The sequence below is a fragment of the Coniosporium apollinis genome (assembly GCF_000281105.1).
Source record: "Coniosporium apollinis CBS 100218 chromosome Unknown supercont1.14, whole genome shotgun sequence".
In the NCBI taxonomy this organism is placed as follows: Eukaryota; Fungi; Ascomycota; class Dothideomycetes; genus Coniosporium; species Coniosporium apollinis.
The window spans coordinates 94,120-116,653 of NW_006913276.1; the positions used below are offsets into that span (position 1 = coordinate 94,120).

Sequence of the window (22,534 nt, forward strand, 5' to 3'; positions counted from 1 at the left end):
TCTATACAGAGAATGGATAATCACGCTTTATCGGAGTCCTTACCAGAGCCCTTGGCGACCATCATATCCGCCTCCTTCTCGGCCTCCCTCTCCTCCCTCTCCTCCTTCTCGTCGATGTCTTGATCATCCTTGGGCGTGCTCGAACTTGAGCCCTGCGTCACTTGGCTCTGCTCGGCCTCCTCCTTGATAAGCTCTTGCTGCTCCTTCAGTACCTCAAGACGCTGCTTGTTTGTTGCTGCACCCTCGGCTGTGTGCACCTCGAGCTCGATCTCGTGGAAGAGCTCCTCGGGTATGCTGGCCAACACAGCTTGCAGGGCGTCGATTTGCGAATCAAGCTCGGTGTCCTTGCCTTGAGCATACATGAAAGCGTTGCTAAGGACCAACAGGGTAGAAGGCACGCCGTACTTCAGCCGCAGATCGAGCCACAGCTGTAGATCCTCCCGAAGTCGAGCGGGACTCACGCCGTGTGTGCGGATGCCACGGCTAGCGCAGGCTGATTGGAGCTCAGGTACCGACAAGGAGTCTACCCCTTCGTAAGAAATCGCCTTGTCGTCGCGCTTGGTTTGCCGCATGCGATGCCGGATTTGATACCGGAGAAGCGTATCGGTTCCAAACGTATTGAGGTTCATGTACCGGCACATACCGACCAGCTGTGGCCGGGAAAGGTTGTCAAGCGTGAGGTCATCCTTGAATATCTTGCAGACCTTGATGACATCGGCCTTTGTAGGGGACTCTCCCGTGCTGCGAACCTGGATCATATGTTAGCGGGACTGATTCGAAAGAGGCTTAGAATTGATTGTACTTTGCGGAAGAACTCAGTAAACTCCTCCCTTTGAGCGTTGGCTGCGGTGACTGGCAGGCCAGTTTCTTTCAATGTCTGCCGCAGAAAGTTGCTGACTTCTTTACGGGTAGCACGCAAGCTTGTCGCCTTGGCATCCTTGCTCTTCTGACCCTCGTACGTACTCGGTAGGAGATTGGGGAAAAGCTTCAGGGCAATAGGGAGAAGCAGCTCGGCGAAGGGCACGATGACGAAGACCGAGAATGGAACCAGCCGTCCGAGATCCTGAACAGTTCTCTGGAGCTAATGTCCTCAAGTCAGCAATCGCTCGGTCCAGAGACGCCGACTGAGTTCTTACCTGTCGGTTTTCTCTCCGCGTAAGCTCATAACCGGCCGCCATCTTCAGCGCAAGCTTGGAGCTAATCCTGACTTCAGTAGCCAGCAGCTTCGTGCCGTCCCAGTAGTGCGCCACCTCTTTCTTTACTTTTTGCCAGATTGTAAGCTTTTTGTCCTCCTTCTTCTTTTCTGCCACCATCTTGTCCTCCGCCTTGTCCGCCGCAGCCTTCTCTGCAGCCAACTCGCTCAAGGACTGATCCTCGGCAGTCTTCGTCTTCGGGGTTGAGGTCGCTCCATCCCTGTGGGCCTTGGTGGCCTCCTTGACGGTGTCTGGCTTCTCAGGATCTTTGGTTGACGACTCGTTCTTAGCTTCCGACACGGACTTGTCCTGCGAAGGGGTCTTTTGCTGCTCCTTCGGCAGGGGTTTCTTCGCCTGCTCGGAGTTGAAGCCCGGGGGCGGGAAGTTCGCGCCGCCACCGGAAGTCGATGTCTCTGTGCTACTGAAGCGATGCGGGATGAGAATGGCGATAGCAGGTATGTCGCGGTGTGCGCGCGGTGTGCGCCGGAAAGTTCTAGCACCGCCCCTTAGAAGCACAGGCGTCACCCTGGACGCAGTTCGGTTGAGCGACATGCCGAGCCAGCTCAGGCGGAAGAGGAAGGGTAGAAAGAGCCGACGGATTAAAAAGCTGGGTGGTGAAGATGTTTGAAGAGCGGTTGGTGGTGAGTGTGATGGAAGAAGGATGTTGGGTGAGGTTGAAGAAATGTTCGGGCAATAGCGTAAGGGCGACGTTGTAGGGCGAGGATTATGCGACTTCCCGTGATCGGCGCCAGGAACAGGCTCAAGGCTGACCACGGTTGCGCCAAGCAGCCCCCATCCCGCAGCCCGCGTCACTGGTTGAGATCGGACTCGGCCCAAGAGGGGTTCGGCGCTCAATCAACCAGGCTGACCGGCCGTCCCCCACACCCGTCAGCCCGTGTTGGCGTCCTCTTCACTAACACATCCTATCCCACCTTCATCCCGTTCACGCTCTAACTGCACCCATATATTCTTCGCTGTATCATATCCCGGGCTGTACTTTGTTAGACAAACATACACTTGCATCATGACTGCCCTCTGACCATCTCGTCCTCAACAATTGGCCTGCGGGCTTCCCTTCCGCCGGCCGGAGTAGAGCATACGGCTGTATCTCTAGCGCCTGATTATCCGCACAACCTCGAAAGAGTCTCGCCGTACAAAACTCGCAGCTGGTGCAGTGAGACCCCGGCGTGAAGCACCATGCAGCAGCTCTCGCGCGCCGCGCGCTTGATCCTGATCGGGGCCCCGGGGGTGGGCAAAGGCACCCAGACCGAACGGATGATGAAGCGCTACCCCCAGCTCTCCTCAATCAGCTCCGGAGACCTCTTGCGGAAGAATGTGAGGGATCGCACACCGCTGGGTAAGTACCACAAGTCTCGTGCTCAAGATGCGCAGTTGGTGACCTGAGGAACAGGCATTGCCGCCGAAGCCAAGATGAAAGCGGGCGTGTTGGTGCCGGACACGATGATACTCCGCCTGATCATCAACGAACTCACGAATCGCGGATGGCTCACGTCGGACGCTATCAGGCCTTACATGGTCAGCTATGCTTCCGAGGCTATGCCCAACGCCGCTGGAGTAGACGAAATAGTCATGCCGTCTGATTCGCGGGCGTCAGGATATGAATACTCAGATGAGCCGTCCGCATCATTTATACTGGATGGCTTTCCGCGGACCGCAACCCAGGCCTCACAGGTCGACAGGCTGTTCCCAGTCAATTTCGTCGTCAACATCAGTACGCCGGCCGAAGTCATCATGGACCGTATCTGCAATCGATGGGTGCACGAGCCTTCCGGCCGAGTCTACAACACGACATTCAATCCACCGAAAGTCGCCGGCAAGGACGATGTAACTGGTGATCAGCTTACACGAAGACACGACGACAATCCGGAAGTCTGGAAAGCCCGGCTTAAAGGTTTCGAGGAGACGAGCTTGCCATTGTTGGAACACTACGACAAGCTCGGCGTGCTGTGGACGGTCAAGGGGAACAGCAGCGATGAGATTAGTCCGAAGCTCTTCCGTGAGTTTGAGAGGCGGTTCGCGGCGTCGAGTTAGAGTATTTCTGCGGGCCTTGTCGGCTGAGCGTTGGCGTTGGGGCGCATGTGTTTCACACTCTTCTGTAAATACTTCTTTCGCACTTTGTGCATACTCAGCCGGCGGCTTCTTCAGACACGGCCTTAGCGAACTTCGTTCTTCAGCAGCGAGAGTGCAATCTAGCTTCCTGAATTGTGACAGCCAAATGCTCCATCCATGGATCGTCATCCGCGTCCGTGCGCCGACCTTTGAACCACCACGCACGCCGCATCTCATACTCTAGGCTGGGCTCATTAAACAACAACTCCACAGAACCCCCAACATGGATCCCCTAGACTTCAACGAAGGCCGGCTAGAGTGTACAGTCAACCACCCTCAGAAAGAGAACGACGGGACCAAAGACGCCTACATCTCCTACCTAGTAACCACACATGTACCCACCCCCCAATCCCATCCACCATATGCCCCTCCAGAAAGCTAACCCACCCCCCAGAGCGACTTCCAATCCTTCTCACGCTCCACCTTCTCCGTGCGGCGGCGCTTCACCGACTTCGTCTTCCTCTACAAGACCCTCTGCCGCGAATACCCCCAATGCGCCGTCCCGCCGCTCCCCGACAAGCACAAGATGGAGTATGTACGCGGCGACCGCTTCGGGCCGGACTTCACGCACCGCCGCGCACACTCGCTGCACCGCTTCCTCAAGCGGCTGACGCTGCATCCTGTGCTCCGCCGCGCGCAGCTGCTGCTCCTCTTCATCGAGACGGCGGACTGGAACTCGATCATGCGGAACCGGCCGCTGCGGGCGAGTTCGATGTCGGAGCCCGGGACGGGGGGCGTGTTCGATAGCTTCACGGATACATTTCTCAACGCATTTACCAAGGTGCATAAGCCGGACAAGCGCTTCATCGAGGTGCGCGAGCGGGCCGACAAGCTCGACGAGGACATGGCGACCGTCGAGAAAGCCGTCGCGAAAGTAGCACGACGGCAAGGAGATCTCGAGTCCGACTACGCCGACCTGGCGACGCAGTTCCAGAAGCTCATCAACCTGGAATCCGGCGTCGAAGGGTCTCTGACCTCCTTCGCGAGCAGCGTGGAGACGACATCCCAAGCCTTTAAGACCCTCAAGGAACACACGGACCAGAGCTACCTCGGCTCCCTGCGCGACATGGACGCCTACATCCTCGCCATAAAAGCGCTGCTCAAAACCCGCGAGCAGAAACAGCTCGATTTCGAAGGCCTGACCGACTATCTCGCGAAAGCAGCCTCGGACCGGGACACCCTCGCCTCGCAGCACGGCAGCTCAGGGCTCGGGGCCTCAGGCTTCCTGCGCAGCAAGCTCGAGGACGTGCGCGGCGTCGACCACGAGCAGAGCCGGCGCGACCGCGTCCGGAAGCTCGAGCTGCAGATCGAGCGGCTGACGTCCGAGGTCGAGAGCGCGAAGAAGACGACCGAGGCGTTTGATGAGCAGACCATGACCGAGATTGCGGACTTTGAGCGTATCAAGGCGGTCGAGTTTAGGGATACGTTGGGCGATCTCGCGGATGCGCATATTGGGTTTTTTGGTGAGACGATCAAGACGTGGGAGAAGTTTGTGGAGGGGATGGAGAGGGAGGGGGTTACTGCGGCGTCGTAGCATGATGTTGTAGCTTGAAGCCGCATCTCGGGAGTATTTCAGCGGTTTCGTGTGGCTGAAATCATGGCGTTTATGGTAATGGGCATGATATGGGAGACGACCTAACGTCTGGACTAGAAGCGAGGGACATTGTGACTCAATTATCAAAGCATGTTTGGCTCTATCCTGAACAGAGTAGCAGCGGCCGCCAATGAGCTGCGCGATAGGATTAGTTGTATCAATGAATATTGTCACGTAAGGGAGCTGATATAAGCTGCAGCAAATTGGGCACGTGGTGATTCGAACATCTTGCATTCCATGGACTCATGCTATCTTCTTCCATGAAAGAGGCTGCAACATCAAAAGAACGCCAAGCAATCCCTCCACAGCCATCGAAAGTAACCCCGAAGCTCAGTCGCCAACTCATGCAGCAGCCTGGAGATCCTTCTTGAGCGTGCCCAAGTACTGCCTCTTCTCCGCCGGCGTCTGGTAAGCACCGTGGCCGAACTTGGAGGATGTGTCGATCCACTTGAGTTCCACCTTCTCGAGCGATCTTCGGCTGGTGTGTGTGAACATTGACTTGCGGAGGGTGATAACCCGCTTCTTGACGCCCGGCACGGCGCCCTTGAGCAGGAGGAAGTCGTTCTTGACCTCGCCGTAGCGGACGAAACCGCCCATGCTATCGGATATTAGACGTAATGCAGTCAAGGGGGAAATTCGAAATCACTTACGGGGTAATCGTCTTCTTCGACACGTCGAACTCAGTGGAAGCATTGCCAGCATCCTCGCCCTGGCCAACGCGGTACACCTTGTGGTTGACGGAGGTACGGTGGTGATAGCCCATCTGACCGGCACGAGCAACAGTCCACTGGACGTGGGAAGGATGCCACGCGCCGATACAAGCGACCTTCCTGAGACCCTTGTGCGTCTTCCTCGGCAGCTTCTTGGTGCCCCACCTGGCCGTCACACCGTTGTAACCGTGGCCCTTGGTAACAGCAATGCAGTCGATCATTTCATCCTGCTCAAAGATGGAGCCAATCTCGACCGGCTTCTCGAATAGGCCGTGCGCGAAGTCGACCTTGTCAGCGATGCTGCCCCCGTTGACCTGGATCTCCATGAGGTGCGCCTTCTTCTGCTTGAGCGGCGTCTTGCTGATCTGGGTGTGGGCGAGCACGCGGACGACGGTGCAGTACTTCTTGATGCGCTCGAGCTCGCGCGTGATGGACTGGCCGCTGTTCTCAGAGTGCTTCTTCGCGTACTTGGTGAAGGCCTTCTTCTTGCTCTTGTACCAGTTCTTGTAGAAGCGCCGCTTCACCTCGTCGCTTAGGTGCTCGGCCCAGACGGTCGTGAGGGAGCGGAGACCACGGGGGGTCTCGATGTAGCCGACGATGCCGACAACCATCATCTGTGTGCGTGGGTAAGCCAATGCCGCCAAAATGTATGTCGAATGGGGTGTGCACGTACGGGAGGGGTCTCAACGACAGTGACGGCCTCGACGATCTCCTTCTTGTGCAGCTTGGCACCAGGTCGGTCCAAATCACGCACGATGGTGGTCATACCGGCCTTGTAGCCCATGGCGGCGGTGAGGTGGACGGGCTTCTTGGGGTCATCCTTGGGGAAGCTGTTGGCGCTGTTAGTCGAGAGGTTCTGCGTAGTTCGTGCAAACTCGAAGAACATGCCTCTTGACCTTGCCCCGATGTCTGGCGGCCCTCTTCCGGGGCAGGAAAGCCAGCGAACCGTGACGAGGAGCTTCGAACTTGCGGTGCGACCTGGTCTGAAGTTAGAATTGCGGTTGCTGAGATTTATGTCTAAATTGAGCGTGCATCGTGGGGGTGGAGTGCGGATGTTCCTCGAGGAAGAGGGTGTTGTGAAAGTCTAGACGTTCGTGTATCTGAAAGGATTGCAGAGGCTGATTGAGTCTTACATTCTGAATTTGGGTTGTCGCTCGTGATGCCGTAGAGGAAGTTGGTGCGGGATGGGTTGTGCGGCTATTTTTCGAGTGTGCGGCGCGCTAGGTAGGGTTGGCCGGAAGCGAACAAGCGCAACTTTCATCACCGTCAGTCCGTCAACGGCGCCTTACGAATCCCCGCCAGCTGAAGGTCCTCCGACACCACCTCTTGTACCCATACCCATCCCCATACCCACACCGAGCTCGCACCCAGCGTCCACCATCGCACTGCGCACTGCGTTAGTGTACTACACCTCCACACGCACCCGCTTCGCCCTCTTCACACGCCTTTCGACAGCTACCTCGCCGACAGCGACGCGCTTTGCCAAGCATACCGCATCACCAGTACCTGCCGCCGTGACTATTGCAGTAAACAGCTCGGTTCCCAGCCCACAGACCACTCACTACCCGCTCCCGACTCTCAAATCCCAGCACAGTCCTGTCGGACTCTTCTTTTCAACTCATACTACAAGCCTAGTCCGGACAAGGCTGAAGGCTTCGTCGGCGCTACCTCAAGAACGATGGTGGAAGCAACCGACGGCAGCGGTAGCGGCAGTGGCAGCGGCAGCGGCAGCCCCACAACATGGAAGTTCACGCAGTAAGCAACCCTTGGCAATTCCAGCGGGAGCAAGAGAGAGAGCTCCGGAAACGCACCGACCTTTCAAAATTCCCCCACGGCTACTCCGTCGGTGCACGGAGCCTCCTGGCGACCCGTTCCGGATAACAGCTGAATCAAGAACACGCGCTGACAGCTTCACCGCAGGTGCTTTGGCGACAAGGGAGATGTGGAAGATATCACAGAGGGTAGGTTGTTACGAGACGCAAGTCTTCTGACGGAAACCCGCTCCTATACTTTGGGTGCGCCGTGGCATGAAGAGAGCACTCCCAGCTGATTGTGTTACTCCACGCAGCCGACATCATATCAACGGTCGAGTTCGACCAGACGGGCAACTATCTGGCGACGGGTGACAAGGGCGGGAGAGTGGTGCTGTTCGAAAGGAATGAAACAGTAAGTGTCCACAGACAATTTTCCCTCGCCTCTCTCACTGAAGGATGCGAGCCTAATGCATGGTCTGCGTGCAGAAAAAGACTTGCGAATACAAGTTCCACACCGAGTTCCAATCACACGAACCGGAGTTCGATTACCTAAAATCACTAGAGATTGAGGAGAAGATCAATAAGATCAAATGGTGTCGGCGGCAGAACGCGTCACATTATCTCCTGTCAACGAATGACAAGACGATCAAGCTGTGGAAGGTGTTTGAGAAGTCGCTAAAGGTCGTGGCGGAGAACAATCTGTCGCACGAGTTGACCCCTGGGGGTGGAGTGGCCGGTGCTGGAGGACCTGTCAAAAATCCGAATGCTCGCTTCCACAGCGCATCGGACCTCAAACTACCTCGTCTCACCCAGCATGACACCGTCATCGCAGCGGTTCCCCGGAAGACGTACTCCAACGCGCATGCATACCACATAAACAGCATATCAGTCAACAGCGATGGTGAGACCTTTATCAGCAGCGACGACCTCCGGATCAACCTCTGGAATCTCAACATCCAAGACCAGAGCTTCAACATCGTGGACATCAAGCCGGCGAACATGGAAGAGTTGACAGAGGTCATCACAGCAGCGGAGTTCCATCCGCAAAGCTGCAATTGGTTCATGTACGCTAGCTCCAAAGGGACCATCAAGCTTGCCGACATGAGGGAAAGCGCCTTGTGCGATCAGCATGCTAAACGTGAGTCATCTCTCCCTCAAATTCCGACGAAGGGATGACTGACTGAAGTATGCAGAATTCGAGCAAGAAGAGGATCCCTCATCCCGGTCATTCTTCTCGGAGATCATCTCTTCGATCTCAGACGTCCGGTTCTCGAATGATGGCCGCTACATCCTGTCACGCGACTATCTTACGGTGAAGATATGGGATGTGAATATGGAGAAGCAGCCCATTAAGACCATTCCTATTCATGAGCATCTTCGGCCACGACTTTGCGACACGTATGAGAACGATAGTATCTTCGACAAGTTCGAGGTCGTGTTCTCCGGAGATGCGAAGAACGTGATGACGGGCAGCTACAACAACAATTTCATGATATACCCCTCCGACCCGGAGAAGGACACGGAAGTGGTGTTACAGGCGGACAAGTCGGCGTTCAAGGCTAAGAAGGTAGGGATACCGACGCCGATGAACTCCTCGACAAGCCCGACCAGCGGCACACACAAAAAGGGAGGATCAAGAGCGGGCAGCCCTGCGGCCGGAGCTGTGGGGTCGGCACAGCGGATGAGGAAAGAGACAGACGCGGATCACATTGATTTCAACAAGAAGATTCTACACATGAGTTGGCATCCGTTCGAAGACAGCATTGCGATCGCAGCGACAAACAACGTAAGCTCACCGCCCCCCTACTGCCCATCATACCAACAAACTAACACCCTCCCAGCTCTTCGTCTTCTCAGCATTGTAGAGCGAGCAATTGGGGTTCTCGAACTGGTCATCTGGAGAGGCGTTTTCTGTCCATCTAGCTCAGCGCCGTTTTACCTCTCTTGATTCTCCTTGCGCTCCCTCTCTACTGCTGGCAACTGATCGGTAGAGGCATTATCCCTATCGTGAGGCATACTCGAAGACTGATGAAGCCGCGATGTGGGCGCTTAATGTAGCATTGAAGCAAAAAACGTAAAAGGACGTAACTCGGAAAAGTGATAATTGTGCAATGGCCCCTGAAGAATTGGGGTTCAGCCTTCTTGTTCGCATCTGCTTTCTGCCTCTATGGTCTATCATGAAACTGGACCCTGCCAAAATCTCTCTGCGTTTTTTGGACCCGAGCAATCGCCGCTTTGGCTTGAGCCGAGGATAATCTCGGGTGAGTAGCACCTAAGTGAGCATTGAAGATGATAAGAACCTCTGGAATTAGGTAGAAGGAAGGTTTGGTAGAAATACAATTAAGAAAGTGCACCGTGTGATTGTAGTAGCTTGAACACCGCCTCGTGCCCTCGCTCTGTCGCTTGCCATAGCGGAGTACGTCCGACATTATCCTTAGAGTTCACATCGACGTCGACGCGCGCTAGTAGTAGCTCAACCGCCGCCTCTTGCCCTGTATATACCGCTGCCTGTAGCGGCGTTTGTCCGTAATAATCCTTAGAGTTCACATCGACGTCGACGCGCGCGAACAGTAGCTTAACCACCGCCTTATACCCTCCCGCTGCCGCTTCCCATAGCGGCGTACGTCCGTGATTATCCTTAGAGTTCACATCAACGTCGACGCGCGCGAGCAGTAGCTTAACCACCGCCTCATGCCGTCCCACTACCGCTGCCTGTAGCGGCGTCCATCCGTTCTTATACTTGGAGTTCACATCGAATTCGGCGCGCGCGAGTAGTAGCTTAACCACCGCCTCATGCCCTTCCGCTGCCGCTCTATATAGCGGCGTCCATCCGTGATTATCCTTAGGGTTCATATCGACGTCGGCGCGTGCTAGCAGTAGCTCAACCACCGCCTCATGCTCTCTCCATACCGCTCCATATAGCGGCGTCCATCCGTTCTCATCCTTAGAGTTCACATCGACGTCGGCGCGCGCGAGTAGTAGCTTAACCACCGCCTCATGCCCTCTCCATGCCGCTGTATATAGCGGCGTCTCTCCGTTCTTGCCCTTCAGTTCCCGGTCGACTGTCCGGTCGACTGTCCTGGTCGCAAGTAAAACCTTCACAACGGCACCTGCGCCGTTTTCGGCTGCCCATAAGAGCAAACTCTTATGCCCTTTGATGAATTCCTTTTGTGAGCAGATGTCACGTCCATTCTGGAGAAGGCATTCGACTGCTTCTTCACGGTCCCTGGCGGTAGAACAGGAGGGCTGATCGTGAGGCATATCGTTGTCAGGCCCGGCGTTGTCATATGGCATCAACAGTGCTTTTATGGCATTCTTGTTTTCGTTGGCCAAAGCCGCGAGTATCGGGAAGCCGTAGCGTTCCCCCTTGATGTCCATATGCGGGACTCGCTCGAGTTCAATCTGGATGAGATTCGGCAAGTTTTCCTCCGCAAAAATGTATAGTAAACTCGCATTGGGTGTGTGGCGGCGTATCTGATACCTCTCAAAGAGGTTGTCCAGGCTGATCCACTCTCCAAGAGGGAAGTTTTCGACAAAATTGTCTTGCGGGACTCCGTAGCCAATCGCAGCATCGGCGTGATGAAGCACATGCCGTACTGCGTATTCAAGGAAGGGGAACTTTCCAGATACTAGTCGGCGGAGATTTGCGGCCTCGTCGGAGGATGCAGTGGGCAGCGGTTCGGTTGAGGGCATATACTCGGAGAGATTGATTTTCATGTAGGTTTGACAGCACTGCTTGAGCTGTTCATGGCCTGAGTCCCGAAAGCTGCTCGAGAGCTCAGACTGAAGCGTGTTGAGTCCATTGCCCTTGAGGAGAAAATCCCGTACTGACTCGTGAATGAATTGAATGGTTTGATCTTTAGATTTCGTCACTTCTACAAGCCCCTTCGAGGAGCTTAGAATGAATCTTTCCATGACCTCGTTCGTGATCTCCTCGGGACTCCATGCAGCCACCGCGTCGGGTTCCGTTCCAGCTAAAACGGCGAAGTAGAGCTCCTCGCGTTTCAACGGCCGTTTTGCGTATAGTACCCATTGGAGGCAGAGAATCAAGTCCTCCATGTTTTCGCCGTCCCTCGTCAAGATGTCTTTGAACAACTCGTCCAACCCGCTCGGGATCTCGTTGAGCCGCTTCCGAAGTGCATGTATGCGGCCGCGATCAACCTCTTTGTTGAGCATTTGCACAACGAGGACAACCCACAGGAAGATTCCAGATGCCCTCTCGAGAATCTCGGCCCTGATTTCTTCGATCAGCTTGCCACGTCCAGCCTTCAACTCGCTGTGCAGATAGTTGGCCATATCCTGCCGATGGCCCTCCTGACCCTCCAAGACTAGTTCGACACTTTGTTCGATACTGATGTGTGGATAGTGGCGACTTGAGAAGCAGACACTGAATCGAATTTGAGATGAAACTGTAAGTTGGCCGAGGTGTTCGAAGAAGGCCACCATTTCTCGCACCTCATCTTCCTCACATTCGTCCAGGGCATCGATGAAGCAGGTTAAGTGGCACCGCCCGTTTTTTTCGATTGCGCTGCCGAAAAGATTTTTCAACGTTTCGATATCCCATCGGTAGACATCTCCCCGGTTTGGCACCGTTGACTCCAGTGAATCAAAGACGGTTTGGAGATCTGGAAGCTTTTCCAGGAGTTGGAACAGCAGGGATCGGTACATCCCTTCCACGGACTTCTCCAGATGTTCGCCTCTCGCGTTGAAGAAAAACGAAATGATGATGGTGTCTTTCATTGTTTTCTTGGCATTTGCAAAGGCGAACTTCATTATCGTCGATTTCCCGGTTCCAGGCTTGCCTTTGATCCATAAGAAGCCATGATGCTCGGGGATCTTGTCGACGTTGCGCCAGTCTTGATACTCGGATTTTGTGAGCAGCCATCTACATGTCTTAGCATGGGCGGTCTTGATAGTCGCGTGACGAGCATCGATTCGATCAAACCTCAAGGAATCTAGGTAGCTGCTTCGTTCATCTGGGTTGAGGACTGGCCTCACAGCTATCGGGGCCGGTCTTGCGGTAGCTTCTAGAACTCGACCCAGGGCGGCGACGACTTTCTTATACTCCACATCATCCAGCCCACTGAATTGACACATACCCATGTGGTTATTGGCAATGTGTTGAGTGACTTCGATTCCTGGATCATTCAGACAAGAAGCTGTGTCGTCAACGACCTGGCTAAATCAGTATCTCCAGTTAGTCGACGTTGGGTTTCTTACCTTGTCGCCGTTGAGGGCCATGACTCCGTATTGTTCTTGGAAAGAATGTACAGTCCATTTCTTTTGACGGACCATCGGGCCAAACTCGTCACGTAACTCCCTGAGCCGCTCCGAAGGAGGCAGCAGCGTGTTGACAATCTGCTCATTGACCGTGAAACCTATAGCTCTTCCAATCTTTTCGGCAATGTGCTGGAGCAGTCCTCGCGGGTCCGCACCACTGTGCGGCGTCCCGAAAAAGATAATGCCGGAGGTGGATTCGTAGATGCTGCGAAGATGATCATGGTGCATTTCACAGCCCCGGGATCGCCGGAGTGCTTCTTTGACGACAATGCCTCCAAGGCTGTGGGCAATGAACAATAGCGGCCTCGACGACTCTAGCCGGCGTTCTGCCTCCAAGTTGACCAAAAAATCCCATGCGATATCATAGACCGTGTTCCTGCTCACAGCAGAACCGAGCCGGTGACGGATGTGTGTGTCATATCCGTACGTGAGGATGCGCGCATCCGGAACGGTGGTTGGAATCAGGTCTTGTGGCCAGTACACGGCTCTGCGGACTCCGCTTCTCCTGCGATTGAACGATGTGGGCTGGAGGAATCTTGGGCGTTTCGACGGACGTTCACCGTCATCGTCTTCGTGCTCATGGCGGTCATTGCAGACTTCTCCTTTGTAACTCCACGTACGGTCAGGGTGACCGTTGAATCCATGGACGAACACAATACTCCTAGCAGTCAGTATGAGATGAAGCCTGCAACATAAGCGGGACTCACTCCAGCGCAGGTCTGTCCGGATTGACAAGCACCGAAAGGCCCTGGACCGAGGGCTTCTTGGGCGCCTGCAAGCTAGATCGATTCTCGCTCTCCATGACCCTGCTATTATGATAGGTGAGGGCAGAGATGAATGAGATCGGAACTGTGCAAATGACGTAGCACTCGAGTTTGAGATGTCGTATGTATAGCTCTCATTCCAGACTCGATTTTGTTCGAGACAAGGCTGAACGATTTGATGTCGTCTGACGGGAAGGAAGTCTCCGTAAAGACTAGAAAAGCTGAAGGTTGAACAGAGTCTCCATCGTCAAGTTATAAGTGTCAGCATGAACGGTCCGTTTATGTCGATATGATGGGTGGAAGAACCGATTGAGGTTTCCTGTTGTTCAGGCTGCCTCGCGGCTTCGTGAGCGTAGCTCAGCCACCTCCGCGCGTGCTGCGGAGAGCGGACACAGCCTTGTTCCCCATGATTAAGATTCAGCCCTAGCCGCTGCCAAGAGATTCGCTCTCCCGTTCCCGGGCCGTCTTTAACATTCCGATCCGCCCTGAGAAAGCTGCTGTAACGTCAAGACTTCCGTCTCTTGTCTTCCGTGAACCTATCCTAAGCGTTAAACTCAGCACCCTCAGCATCATGATAGCATAGTCTGAAATTTGCGTAACGGCCCTGTAAGTAAGATTCGATGCTGCGTCAATGATCATTGCCTACTGTGTTCCCCAAGCGCAACTCGCTCTCTATCGGTTCCGTCTTAGTGTATCCTCGGTCTTCCCGTACGCTCTACCATCGTGATTTAATCAACCATTCATTTCGTTGAGTCCCAGTAGCGACCACTATTTCTTTGGAAGGCGGTGGTTAGCACTGTGAATAGCTTGTCTCTCTACCCCCCTAGACCCCGGGTATCATATCGATGTGCTGCGCATCCTCGTTGTCCATTGAGGTCAAACCCCAACCGCTGTTGTGAAGTTCTCAATTGCCTAAAGATGTAGATACGATCGTGTTTAATCCAGCCCTTCAGAAATAGTCGCTGACAAGTCGAGAACAGACGGTACCCCTGCACATCTCCACAGCTATCTTTCGTGCCTCTTTGCACCTACCCAGATCGGCTCCGAAAAGACCTAGTAACATGTCTGCGCTTGCACCCGTGGGTATTGTAGCCCTGATATTCGGCGGTTGCTGCTCGAATGTAAGCTTCACATCTACCGGCTGCACCAACCATGCTGATCCCTCATCCAGGTATTCGCTCTGGAAGCGATAGTCAAGTGAGTCACTCCACGAGCAAAACCCCTATCCACTAAGCCGTAGCTAACATCTTGCAGACGCGAACCAGATAGCGGTACGCGACCCCCATCACCTCTTCCCCCATCCCCCCACCCCCTAACACGCCTCCAGGCCTCCTCATAACCCTAACCCAATTCATCCTAACAACCCTCTCCTGCCTGCCCTCCCAACTCTCCCCCTCCGGCCCTCTCTTCCTCAAGAAGCCCGCCGTCCCCTTCCACAAATGGGCCCTCAGCGCAGCGATGTTCTTCGCGGTCAACATGCTCAACAACTGGGCCTTCGCATTCGACATCAGCGTGCCTGTGCACATCATCCTGCGCAGCTTCGGCAGCGTCTCGACTATGGCGGCTGGGTGGCTGAAGGGGAAGCGGTATTCACGCCTGCAGGTTTTTTCGGTGGCATTGCTGACGGTCGGGGTTGTGGTTGCTGCGTGGGCGGATGCTAAGGGGAAGGTAATATGGCTGCGCCTCTCGTTTGTGCTAGTCCTTTGCATGAGGAGGAAAAGGACAAGAGCAGGAGTGCTGATAATGTGTAGGGCAAAAGCATGTCGACCTCTAAATTAGACCTCACCTCCCCCTCCTTCGAAGCCGGCCTCCTCGTCCTCCTCCTCGCCCAGCTCCTCTCCGCCTATATGGGCGTCTATGTGCAGGAGATCTACGAAGCGCACGGCAAGCACTGGCACGAGAACCTGTTCTACAGCCACTTCCTCAGTCTGCCTTTATTCCTCCCCTTGAGCTCGACCCTGCAGCGGCAGTACCACCGCTTAACACTGTCGCCTCCGCTGCAGCTCCCGTCCTCACTCACCGCACCCCTGCCCTCCGCGCTAGCGACAACCCTCGCGAAGACGCCGACGAGCGTCGCGATGTTGATGCTGAATGCAGTCACCCAGCTGCTGTGTATCTCGGGGGTGAATCTGCTGTCGGCGAATACGTCGGCGGTGACAGTGACGATCGTGTTGAATGTGCGGAAGCTGGTGTCGTTCATGTTTAGCATCTGGTTGTTCGGGAACAAGCTCTCGGGACAGATGTTGTTCGGGGCTGCGCTGGTGTTTGGGGCGGGGGCGCTGTATGGGTGGGAAACTAGTGTTGGGATTAAGAGGAGGGAGGGGGGGCGAAAGAGTGTGGAGAGTGCGAATGGGAGGGCGAGGAAGGAGTTGTAGTGAGGTGCGTGTGGGAGATTGACTAGACGAGACTAGATGGGGTTGTTTGGATAGATTTCATGACGTTCTGGGCTGCACCGTTGTAGTTGTCAGTCAGTCGTTTCGAACAGGAAAGCCGGCGTCTGATCAGGACCATGCTCAAGTGTTTCCGTTCTAGCCAGGAATAACCTCCCAGTGTCCATGCCATACTACTACACGCGTGGCTCAGAGCCAGCGCCCCAAACGCCAGATGCACCCTAAAGCTACCTCTATAGCACCAATGACTGAACCTGCTTCCTTAATACCTCCACTAATTATACTGCATATACGTCGCCGTAGAGTTGAACTTAAGGTTGCCCTTGATGACCTTGTCCACCGCCGCCAAAAAGTCCTTCTCCGTCGCAACCTTCCTCCTGGCGCGGATAGCAAACATGCCTGCCTCCGTCGCCACACTCCTGAGCTCTGCGCCCGTGCTATTCGGACACAGTCTGCTAATAAGCTCCCACCTGATATCCCTCTCCACGCTCATGCTCTTCGCATGAATCCTCAGAATATTCGCGCGTCCCTCCATATCCGGCAAGCTAAACTCAATCTTCCGGTCAATTCTCCCCGGCCGCATAAGCGCAGGATCCAGCGTCGACGGCCTATTGGTCGCAAACATGACCTTGATATTCCCCCTGCTGTCGAAGCCGTCAAGCTGCGTGATGAGCTCGAGCATGGTGCGCTGGACCTCGTTGTCGCCCCCGGCACCGTCGTCGAACCGCGCCCCGCCTACCGCGTCGATCTCGTCAAAGAAGATGATGCAGGCTTTCTTTGTGCGGGCCATCTCGAAGAGCTCGCGCACCATGCGCGCGCCCTCGCCGACGTACTTTTGCACTAGCTCAGATCCGATGACGCGGATGAAGGTCGCGTCAGTGCGGTTGGCGACGGCGCGTGCGCAGAGGGTTTTGCCTGTGCCGGGGGGGCCGTAGAGAAGGGCGCCTTTGGGCGGGTCGATGCCAAGGTTCACGAAGCGTTCCGGGGAGAGGAGGGGCATCTCGACGACTTCGCGCAGTTTTTCGATCTGGTCTTTGCAGCCGCCCACGTCGCCGTAGGTTACGTCGGGCTTGTCTTCGACGGTCATCATGGTTACCGAGGGGTCGATCTTGGGCGGGAGGGGGAGGAGGATCTGGTATTTGTTTCGGTCGACGCTGTTTGCATAGATTCGTTAGCTGCTGTATTGACTAGCTGCTGAGAATGATAGCGGGAACATACCCAACGCGCATGCCCTCCTCAATATCTGTCGGACTGACCCGCTCGCCCAAGTTGACGACAAACTTGGCGATCTGCTTGACGTTGATAACATATTTGCTCTTCTCCGCGTCCTTCTCGTCCTGTATGATCTTCGTGCACCGCGCCACCTGCAGCGGCTGCTCCTCCTGCATGCGCTGCCTATCCGCCGCGATATCCCACAAATGCGGCGGCGCGAGGCCGGTGTCCGACTCCTTGACGCCGATCTTCTCGTTGACGCTCGTCTGCTTCTCCTTGATCTCCTTCTCAAGCTTCTTCAGCTCCGCGGCGTACGGGGCGGCGCCATAGGTCTTGAGCACCTGGATGTCTTCGTCCGAGAGGGGGGTGATCTTCTTCTCTTCTATCTCGTCGTCGGCGAAGGTCTTCTGGTACTTCTCCCAGTTTTGGCCGGTGGCACTGGGCATGGTGGAGGTTGCGCTGTGGCGTAGGCGGGCAAAGACGGGATGAAGCAAGCTAGATTAGAGGTGATGTCGGTTGAAGAGGAAGTGATGGGTTTGGTTGTGTTGGAAGGTGGTGAAGTGGTTGCGGGAGTTGAGGTTGGTTTCGTGATGATGAAGCTCGGGCAAGTTCGACAAGCACAAGCACAAGCAACTCTGGCCGGGAGAGCTGCGGATCGGCGTTTGAGCTCGCCGACACGCGCCTGAGGAAATTCATCGCGTCGCCAGAAAAACAGCGGATAGGCAGCTAAGAGCAAACATTTATCAACTCAAGCTCTAACACCGCATTCCCCCTCATATACCATCGACTAAAGTATATCAGCACGGACACAGCCATGGCTCAAGTCGCCAGCAGCAACGCAGGCAATGCGGCTTTCAAGGCAAGCACCCCAAAAGCTTTACAGAGCTACCACTAAGTATTCTATAGGACAAGGAGAAGCCACGAGCAGTACGCACAGCCAACATCGTTGCCGCCCGCGCAGTCGCCGACGCCATAAGAACCTCGCTCGGCCCCCGAGGCATGGACAAGATGATCCAGACGGGCAAAGGCGAGACCATCATCACCAACGACGGCAACACGATGCTGCGAGACATGAGCGTGATGCACCCGGCCGCAAAGATGCTCGTCGACCTCGCCAACGCGCAAGACATCGAAGCTGGAGACGGCACCACGTCGGTGGTCGTGATAGCGGGGAGCTTGCTCGGTGCTGCGGAGCGGTTACTGGCGAAGGGCATACATCCGACGGTCATCTCGGAGTCGTTTCAGCGGGCGGCGGCAGCGGCGGTGCAGACGCTGCATGATATGTCACTGCCCATAAATCTGGCGGACCGGGCAACACTCCTCAAGGCCGCATCCACCTCGCTGTCCTCGAAGATTGTCTCACAGGAGCCGAAGCTGGCGCCTATGGCTGTGGATTCGGTGCTGAAGGTAATCGATCCGAAGACCGCAGATAATGTGGACTTGAAGAACATCAGAATTCTGAAGAAGCCTGGTGGCACGATAGATGAGAGCGAGATGGTCGACGGACTGGTGTTACAGCAGCAGGTCGTGAAGAGCGGAGGCGGGCCAACAAGGATGGAGAGGGCAAAGATAGGACTGATACAATTCCAACTGAGCCCGCCAAAGCCAGACGTGCGTCGCTACCACAACTTGTACCCAGGATACACTCGCTAACAATACCCCCACAGATGGAGAACCAGATAGTCGTAAACGACTACCGCCAAATGGACAAAATCCTCAAAGAAGAGCGCACCTACCTCCTCAACATGGTGAAGAAGATCAAAAAAGCAAAATGCAACGTCCTCTTCATCCAAAAGTCGATCCTGCGGGACGCCGTGAACGACCTATCCCTCCACTTCCTCGCCAAACTCAACATCCTCGCCGTCAAAGACATCGAGCGCGACGAGGTCGAGTTCATCTGCAAGTCCACCGGCTGCAAGCCCATCGCCGACATCGACTCCTTTACCGAAGACAAGCTCGGCTCCGCGGACCTCATCGAGGAGGTCCAGGTCTCCGGCGCGCGCATCGTCAAAGTGACGGGCGTCAAGGCCGCCGCGCAGACTGTTTCCATCGTCGTGCGCGGCGCAAACCCGCTCATCCTTGACGAGGCGGAACGCAGCTTGCACGATGCGCACTGCGTGATCCGCTGCCTGGTCAAGAAAAAGGCGCTCCTGGCCGGCGGTGGCGCGCCGGAGATCGAGATCGCGCAGGCGCTGTCGGCGCGCGCGCGCGAGCTGACGGGCACGGAGGCGATCTGCTGGAAGGCGTTTGCGGACGCTATGGAGGTTATTCCGACGACGTTGGCCGAGAACGCGGGACTGAATTCTATCAAGGTCGTGACGGATTTGCGGCATAGGCATGCGCTGGGGGAGAAGAATGCGGGCGTCAGTATCAAGAGTGGAGGTGTCAAGAATAACATCGCTGAGGAGAATGTGCTGCAGCCGCTGCTGGTGAGTACTAGCGCTATTGAGCTGGCGGCGGAGACGGTGAAGATGATACTGAGGATCGATGATATTGCGCTGAGCCGGTGAGGGGCGGTACGGAAGGGCACGCGGCAAGCACGATTCTAGAAGGATGGATGTGTAAATCAAATAGAGCAGCGCCATTGGCGCGGCAGAAGGCATGAGAAGACGACATCCCCAGGGACTGCATCGCAGCCAGGTTCAGCCGCTGTCACCATAGCGATCTTATACGGTGCCAATGTCAGGCGTGGGAGCATTACTAGGTGTGTAACACGGACCAAGAGCAGTCCAGCACGCATGTTACGTACGGAATGCAGCTTCGTGTGCCCAGTGTTATGAGTCAGACGTGCTATAACCTCCTTTAATGTCCGTGACAAGTCGTTTCCATATGCAACGCCGACCAAATGCTGAAAGAGCGCAATGCAACAGGCGGTCCTTCAAAAGTCATGATACTTTAGCCGTTCAGCTGTCCCAGATCCGTAGGACCTATATGCCCGTACCAGCAGCCAGATCCCCAAATGCATCCTCAATCCAACATGCCATTCTTACGCGTCACTAAGGCTCCGACATCCTCCGCAGCGAACCATCGCCGCCGGCATCAAGCCTCCCGCCCAATCCTCATTCGTCACCTCCGCCCGTCCTGCTCGCACTGGTATCCAGCAGATCATGATGCGCTTGCTGTATGTGGTGCGTCCACTCCTCAGGCTCTGGGAAGCACGCACCACATTCTGTATGTGGACATGCGAGGGGTCTATGGGTGCCCGAGTGCAGGCGCAGCTCTGCTGCATTGTCGAAGCGCTGTCGTGAGAGTTAGCAAGAGTGCTTTGAGTGATGAGGGAAGATGGGCGTGAAGATTGACCACACACCAGGGACAGTACCTCGTGGCAGCTGATCCAGGGGCAGTGGAAGTCGGGTATGGGTATCTTTCTCTCCTCCTCGCGAGGCTCCTTTGTCGCTGTTCTCTGTTCGGGATGTCCGTTTTGACGGGTCATGTCCTTCGAGTGATGCTGTGTTCTATCCAAATGGGGGCGTACGCACTCCGCTTGACCTGGACGGGTGTGATACGGAAGTGCCTGATGATGTAAGGTACTCTGAGAAGCATATCCATTCATGAAGCCATTCATGCTTTTGGTTGCGTCCGATAACGAACGGTGCGTCCCGTTCCTGAAGCTAGTGGCTCCAAGCCCGTCTGTCTCAGCCTCTCGGACCCGGCTTTCTGTCACGTCGGCTGTAGAAATCGAAGCTTGCTTCTCTATCACGTGCCCGAGTATCATCTTCAGTCGCACAACCGCTTTGCTGTCTAGCTGGTCAGTGCCGGCCATCGCTTCCTTGACTTGAGCTCTTGCTACTTGGACTGCAGGGAGGAGCTCGCCCCAGACGTCGTCCGTGTAGCTATTCAGGACGTCGTCCCAATCTGAGAGCCAGTGCTCGCGTTGCGTCGGAGTGGTGAAGTATATGTAGCTCTCCTCGCCGGAACCATGCGTGCTTACGAGCTCAGCAATCTCCTGCTGGAGATGAGGGTTCGGTGCGCCAAACGAAGCGAAATCTGGCCGGAGGTTGAGTGGGTGGTTGTGAGGCACCGATCGGTGTACCGGTGGCGCTGGTAGTGAGGATCTGATACGGTCCGCTGCATGCTGTTCTTCTTCGGAAAAGTTCTGAGGGAATAGGTCTGAGATGGACGCTTCTGTTGGATCTTCCATCGTCACATCGGTTGGGTATGTATCGGCAGTGAAAGTAGGGTCAGAGAGCAGCGCTCTTACTTCAGCACCGTCGTCATAGCTGAGTATGCTGTCCATAGTCGGATGTGCGCCTTTTGAGAAGGTTGGGAAGGATGAATGCTGAAAAGACTGTTGGTGGAACTGAGCCGTCCATGACGGTTCAATGCCAGCATTCAGCGCTCCTAATTCATTTTGATGTTCGGGCCCCCGCAAGAAGTCGTTCATGTCAAAGGCCTCGCTATGTTGCGGAGCCGGCTGCCTGAAACTTTCATAACCGCCTTGAGCGCCATTGCTTGGATGAGATGCGCTAGAGGAATGCCCATTCGTACATGAAGGTAGCGTCTCTGACCATGTTGAGGGTCCCGCGGATGTCTGAAAGCTTTGGGACTTGCCAGACATGCTGGATGAAGATGCCAGTGTCCGAGTTAGATCGTTCCCGCTCGAGCTTCCCACCAGGTCCTTAGCTAGACCGGATGCAGAGGCCGCGATTCGTGAGGCCATGGATGGCCCGTCGGCTTTTCGCGAAGGCGACGAAGTTTCTTTCCCTTTGCCGGTCTCCGACGGACGTTCCATTCTGTATTTCTAGTGGTTGTACAGATTACTTCAAATGTGACAAGAGATCGAAGACTTGATCAGACCATAGACTTTGATAGACTAGGGCGATGGAAGATTTCGGTCAATGGATGAAGTACATGAAGTGTTATGAACTTGTCCGTTATGGGAAAATTAACCTCTCACAAACTCAGAAGCTTTGTTATGTTTTGCCATGTCTGACAGGGCATATACACCAGCGGAGAAATGCGATACGCGAATCAGTCTGCTCTATCGGAGAATGCAATGTTGAAGATCGAGCCGCAACCGACCGGCCGAGGCTCAGCGGGAGTTCCCGAGGCTAATTTAAATTACACTTAAGCCTCATCTACAAGTCTTGTGGTTGTAAATTGAGCGACTTGTATCTGGTGCGAATTTGACAGGTTATTGCCTCTCCTTCGGACTATTGCCTTGAAGTCAGGACGCTGTCACGTGTCTGGTATTCTGAGTATTATAGCTTTATAGATGTTTCATGAACAACTCAAGATAGCTGCTATGGAAGCTTGAAGCCTATGTTCTTTGCCAGCACCAACCCTTTAATTGAGTTGAGCGGGCATCACCAACACAGTCTACCTCTTCCGATCCCGTCACTGAGGTCATCAACAACAGGTGCTCGTAGCACAGCTCGTAATGGCACCGCTAACTCTCGCTCCGAATGCCGCCACATAAGCAAGCTGGCTACCAGGCCATTAAGATAGCTTAGCAGACTCTGGGCACGGGTTTTGTATAGTAACGATGTTCGAGGCTGCTTCCAGAA

At 55.1% G+C, this 22,534-nt stretch overlaps 10 protein-coding genes across 10 annotated transcripts; 5 read left to right on the plus strand and 5 right to left on the minus strand.

The window, feature by feature from the left end:
- Positions 1 to 20: 20 nt before the first annotated feature.
- Positions 21 to 1,745, minus strand: W97_03404 (uncharacterized protein; the record flags this gene model as incomplete). The annotated part of the gene is made up of 3 exons (XM_007781301.1): positions 21 to 749; positions 803 to 1,081; positions 1,137 to 1,745. The coding sequence occupies 3 exons, from the start codon at positions 1,743 to 1,745 to the stop codon at positions 21 to 23; spliced, it is 1,617 nt and encodes a 538-aa protein (XP_007779491.1).
- Positions 1,746 to 2,390: 645 nt separating this feature from the next.
- On the plus strand, positions 2,391 to 3,245 carry W97_03405 (adenylate kinase; the record flags this gene model as incomplete). Its single annotated transcript, XM_007781302.1, has 2 exons — positions 2,391 to 2,550; positions 2,605 to 3,245. 2 exons carry the CDS (start codon positions 2,391 to 2,393, stop codon positions 3,243 to 3,245), a joined length of 801 nt encoding a protein of 266 aa, XP_007779492.1.
- Positions 3,246 to 3,546: 301 nt separating this feature from the next.
- On the plus strand, positions 3,547 to 4,857 carry W97_03406 (sorting nexin-4; the record flags this gene model as incomplete). Its single annotated transcript, XM_007781303.1, has 2 exons — positions 3,547 to 3,657; positions 3,718 to 4,857. The coding sequence occupies 2 exons, from the start codon at positions 3,547 to 3,549 to the stop codon at positions 4,855 to 4,857; spliced, it is 1,251 nt and encodes a 416-aa protein (XP_007779493.1).
- Positions 4,858 to 5,259: 402 nt separating this feature from the next.
- On the minus strand, positions 5,260 to 6,411 carry W97_03407 (60S ribosomal protein L3; the record flags this gene model as incomplete). The annotated part of the gene is made up of 3 exons (XM_007781304.1): positions 5,260 to 5,515; positions 5,568 to 6,241; positions 6,301 to 6,411. 3 exons carry the CDS (start codon positions 6,409 to 6,411, stop codon positions 5,260 to 5,262), a joined length of 1,041 nt encoding a protein of 346 aa, XP_007779494.1.
- An 894-nt stretch (positions 6,412 to 7,305) lies between these two features.
- On the plus strand, positions 7,306 to 9,246 carry W97_03408 (protein phosphatase PP2A regulatory subunit B; the record flags this gene model as incomplete). The annotated part of the gene is made up of 6 exons (XM_007781305.1): positions 7,306 to 7,382; positions 7,548 to 7,588; positions 7,696 to 7,793; positions 7,868 to 8,519; positions 8,575 to 9,167; positions 9,223 to 9,246. The coding sequence occupies 6 exons, from the start codon at positions 7,306 to 7,308 to the stop codon at positions 9,244 to 9,246; spliced, it is 1,485 nt and encodes a 494-aa protein (XP_007779495.1).
- A 475-nt stretch (positions 9,247 to 9,721) lies between these two features.
- W97_03409 (uncharacterized protein) lies at positions 9,722 to 13,463 on the minus strand (the record flags this gene model as incomplete). Its single annotated transcript, XM_007781306.1, has 3 exons — positions 9,722 to 12,556; positions 12,602 to 13,322; positions 13,369 to 13,463. The coding sequence occupies 3 exons, from the start codon at positions 13,461 to 13,463 to the stop codon at positions 9,722 to 9,724; spliced, it is 3,651 nt and encodes a 1,216-aa protein (XP_007779496.1).
- Positions 13,464 to 14,883: 1,420 nt separating this feature from the next.
- Positions 14,884 to 15,800, plus strand: W97_03410 (uncharacterized protein; the record flags this gene model as incomplete). Its single annotated transcript, XM_007781307.1, has 2 exons — positions 14,884 to 15,093; positions 15,177 to 15,800. The coding sequence occupies 2 exons, from the start codon at positions 14,884 to 14,886 to the stop codon at positions 15,798 to 15,800; spliced, it is 834 nt and encodes a 277-aa protein (XP_007779497.1).
- Positions 15,801 to 16,089: 289 nt separating this feature from the next.
- W97_03411 (26S protease regulatory subunit 7) lies at positions 16,090 to 17,473 on the minus strand (the record flags this gene model as incomplete). The annotated part of the gene is made up of 2 exons (XM_007781308.1): positions 16,090 to 16,969; positions 17,034 to 17,473. The coding sequence occupies 2 exons, from the start codon at positions 17,471 to 17,473 to the stop codon at positions 16,090 to 16,092; spliced, it is 1,320 nt and encodes a 439-aa protein (XP_007779498.1).
- A 368-nt stretch (positions 17,474 to 17,841) lies between these two features.
- Positions 17,842 to 19,537, plus strand: W97_03412 (T-complex protein 1 subunit delta; the record flags this gene model as incomplete). Its single annotated transcript, XM_007781309.1, has 3 exons — positions 17,842 to 17,850; positions 17,934 to 18,638; positions 18,695 to 19,537. The coding sequence occupies 3 exons, from the start codon at positions 17,842 to 17,844 to the stop codon at positions 19,535 to 19,537; spliced, it is 1,557 nt and encodes a 518-aa protein (XP_007779499.1).
- Positions 19,538 to 20,086: 549 nt separating this feature from the next.
- W97_03413 (uncharacterized protein) lies at positions 20,087 to 21,585 on the minus strand (the record flags this gene model as incomplete). Its single annotated transcript, XM_007781310.1, has 2 exons — positions 20,087 to 20,266; positions 20,335 to 21,585. 2 exons carry the CDS (start codon positions 21,583 to 21,585, stop codon positions 20,087 to 20,089), a joined length of 1,431 nt encoding a protein of 476 aa, XP_007779500.1.
- Positions 21,586 to 22,534: the final 949 nt, after the last annotated feature.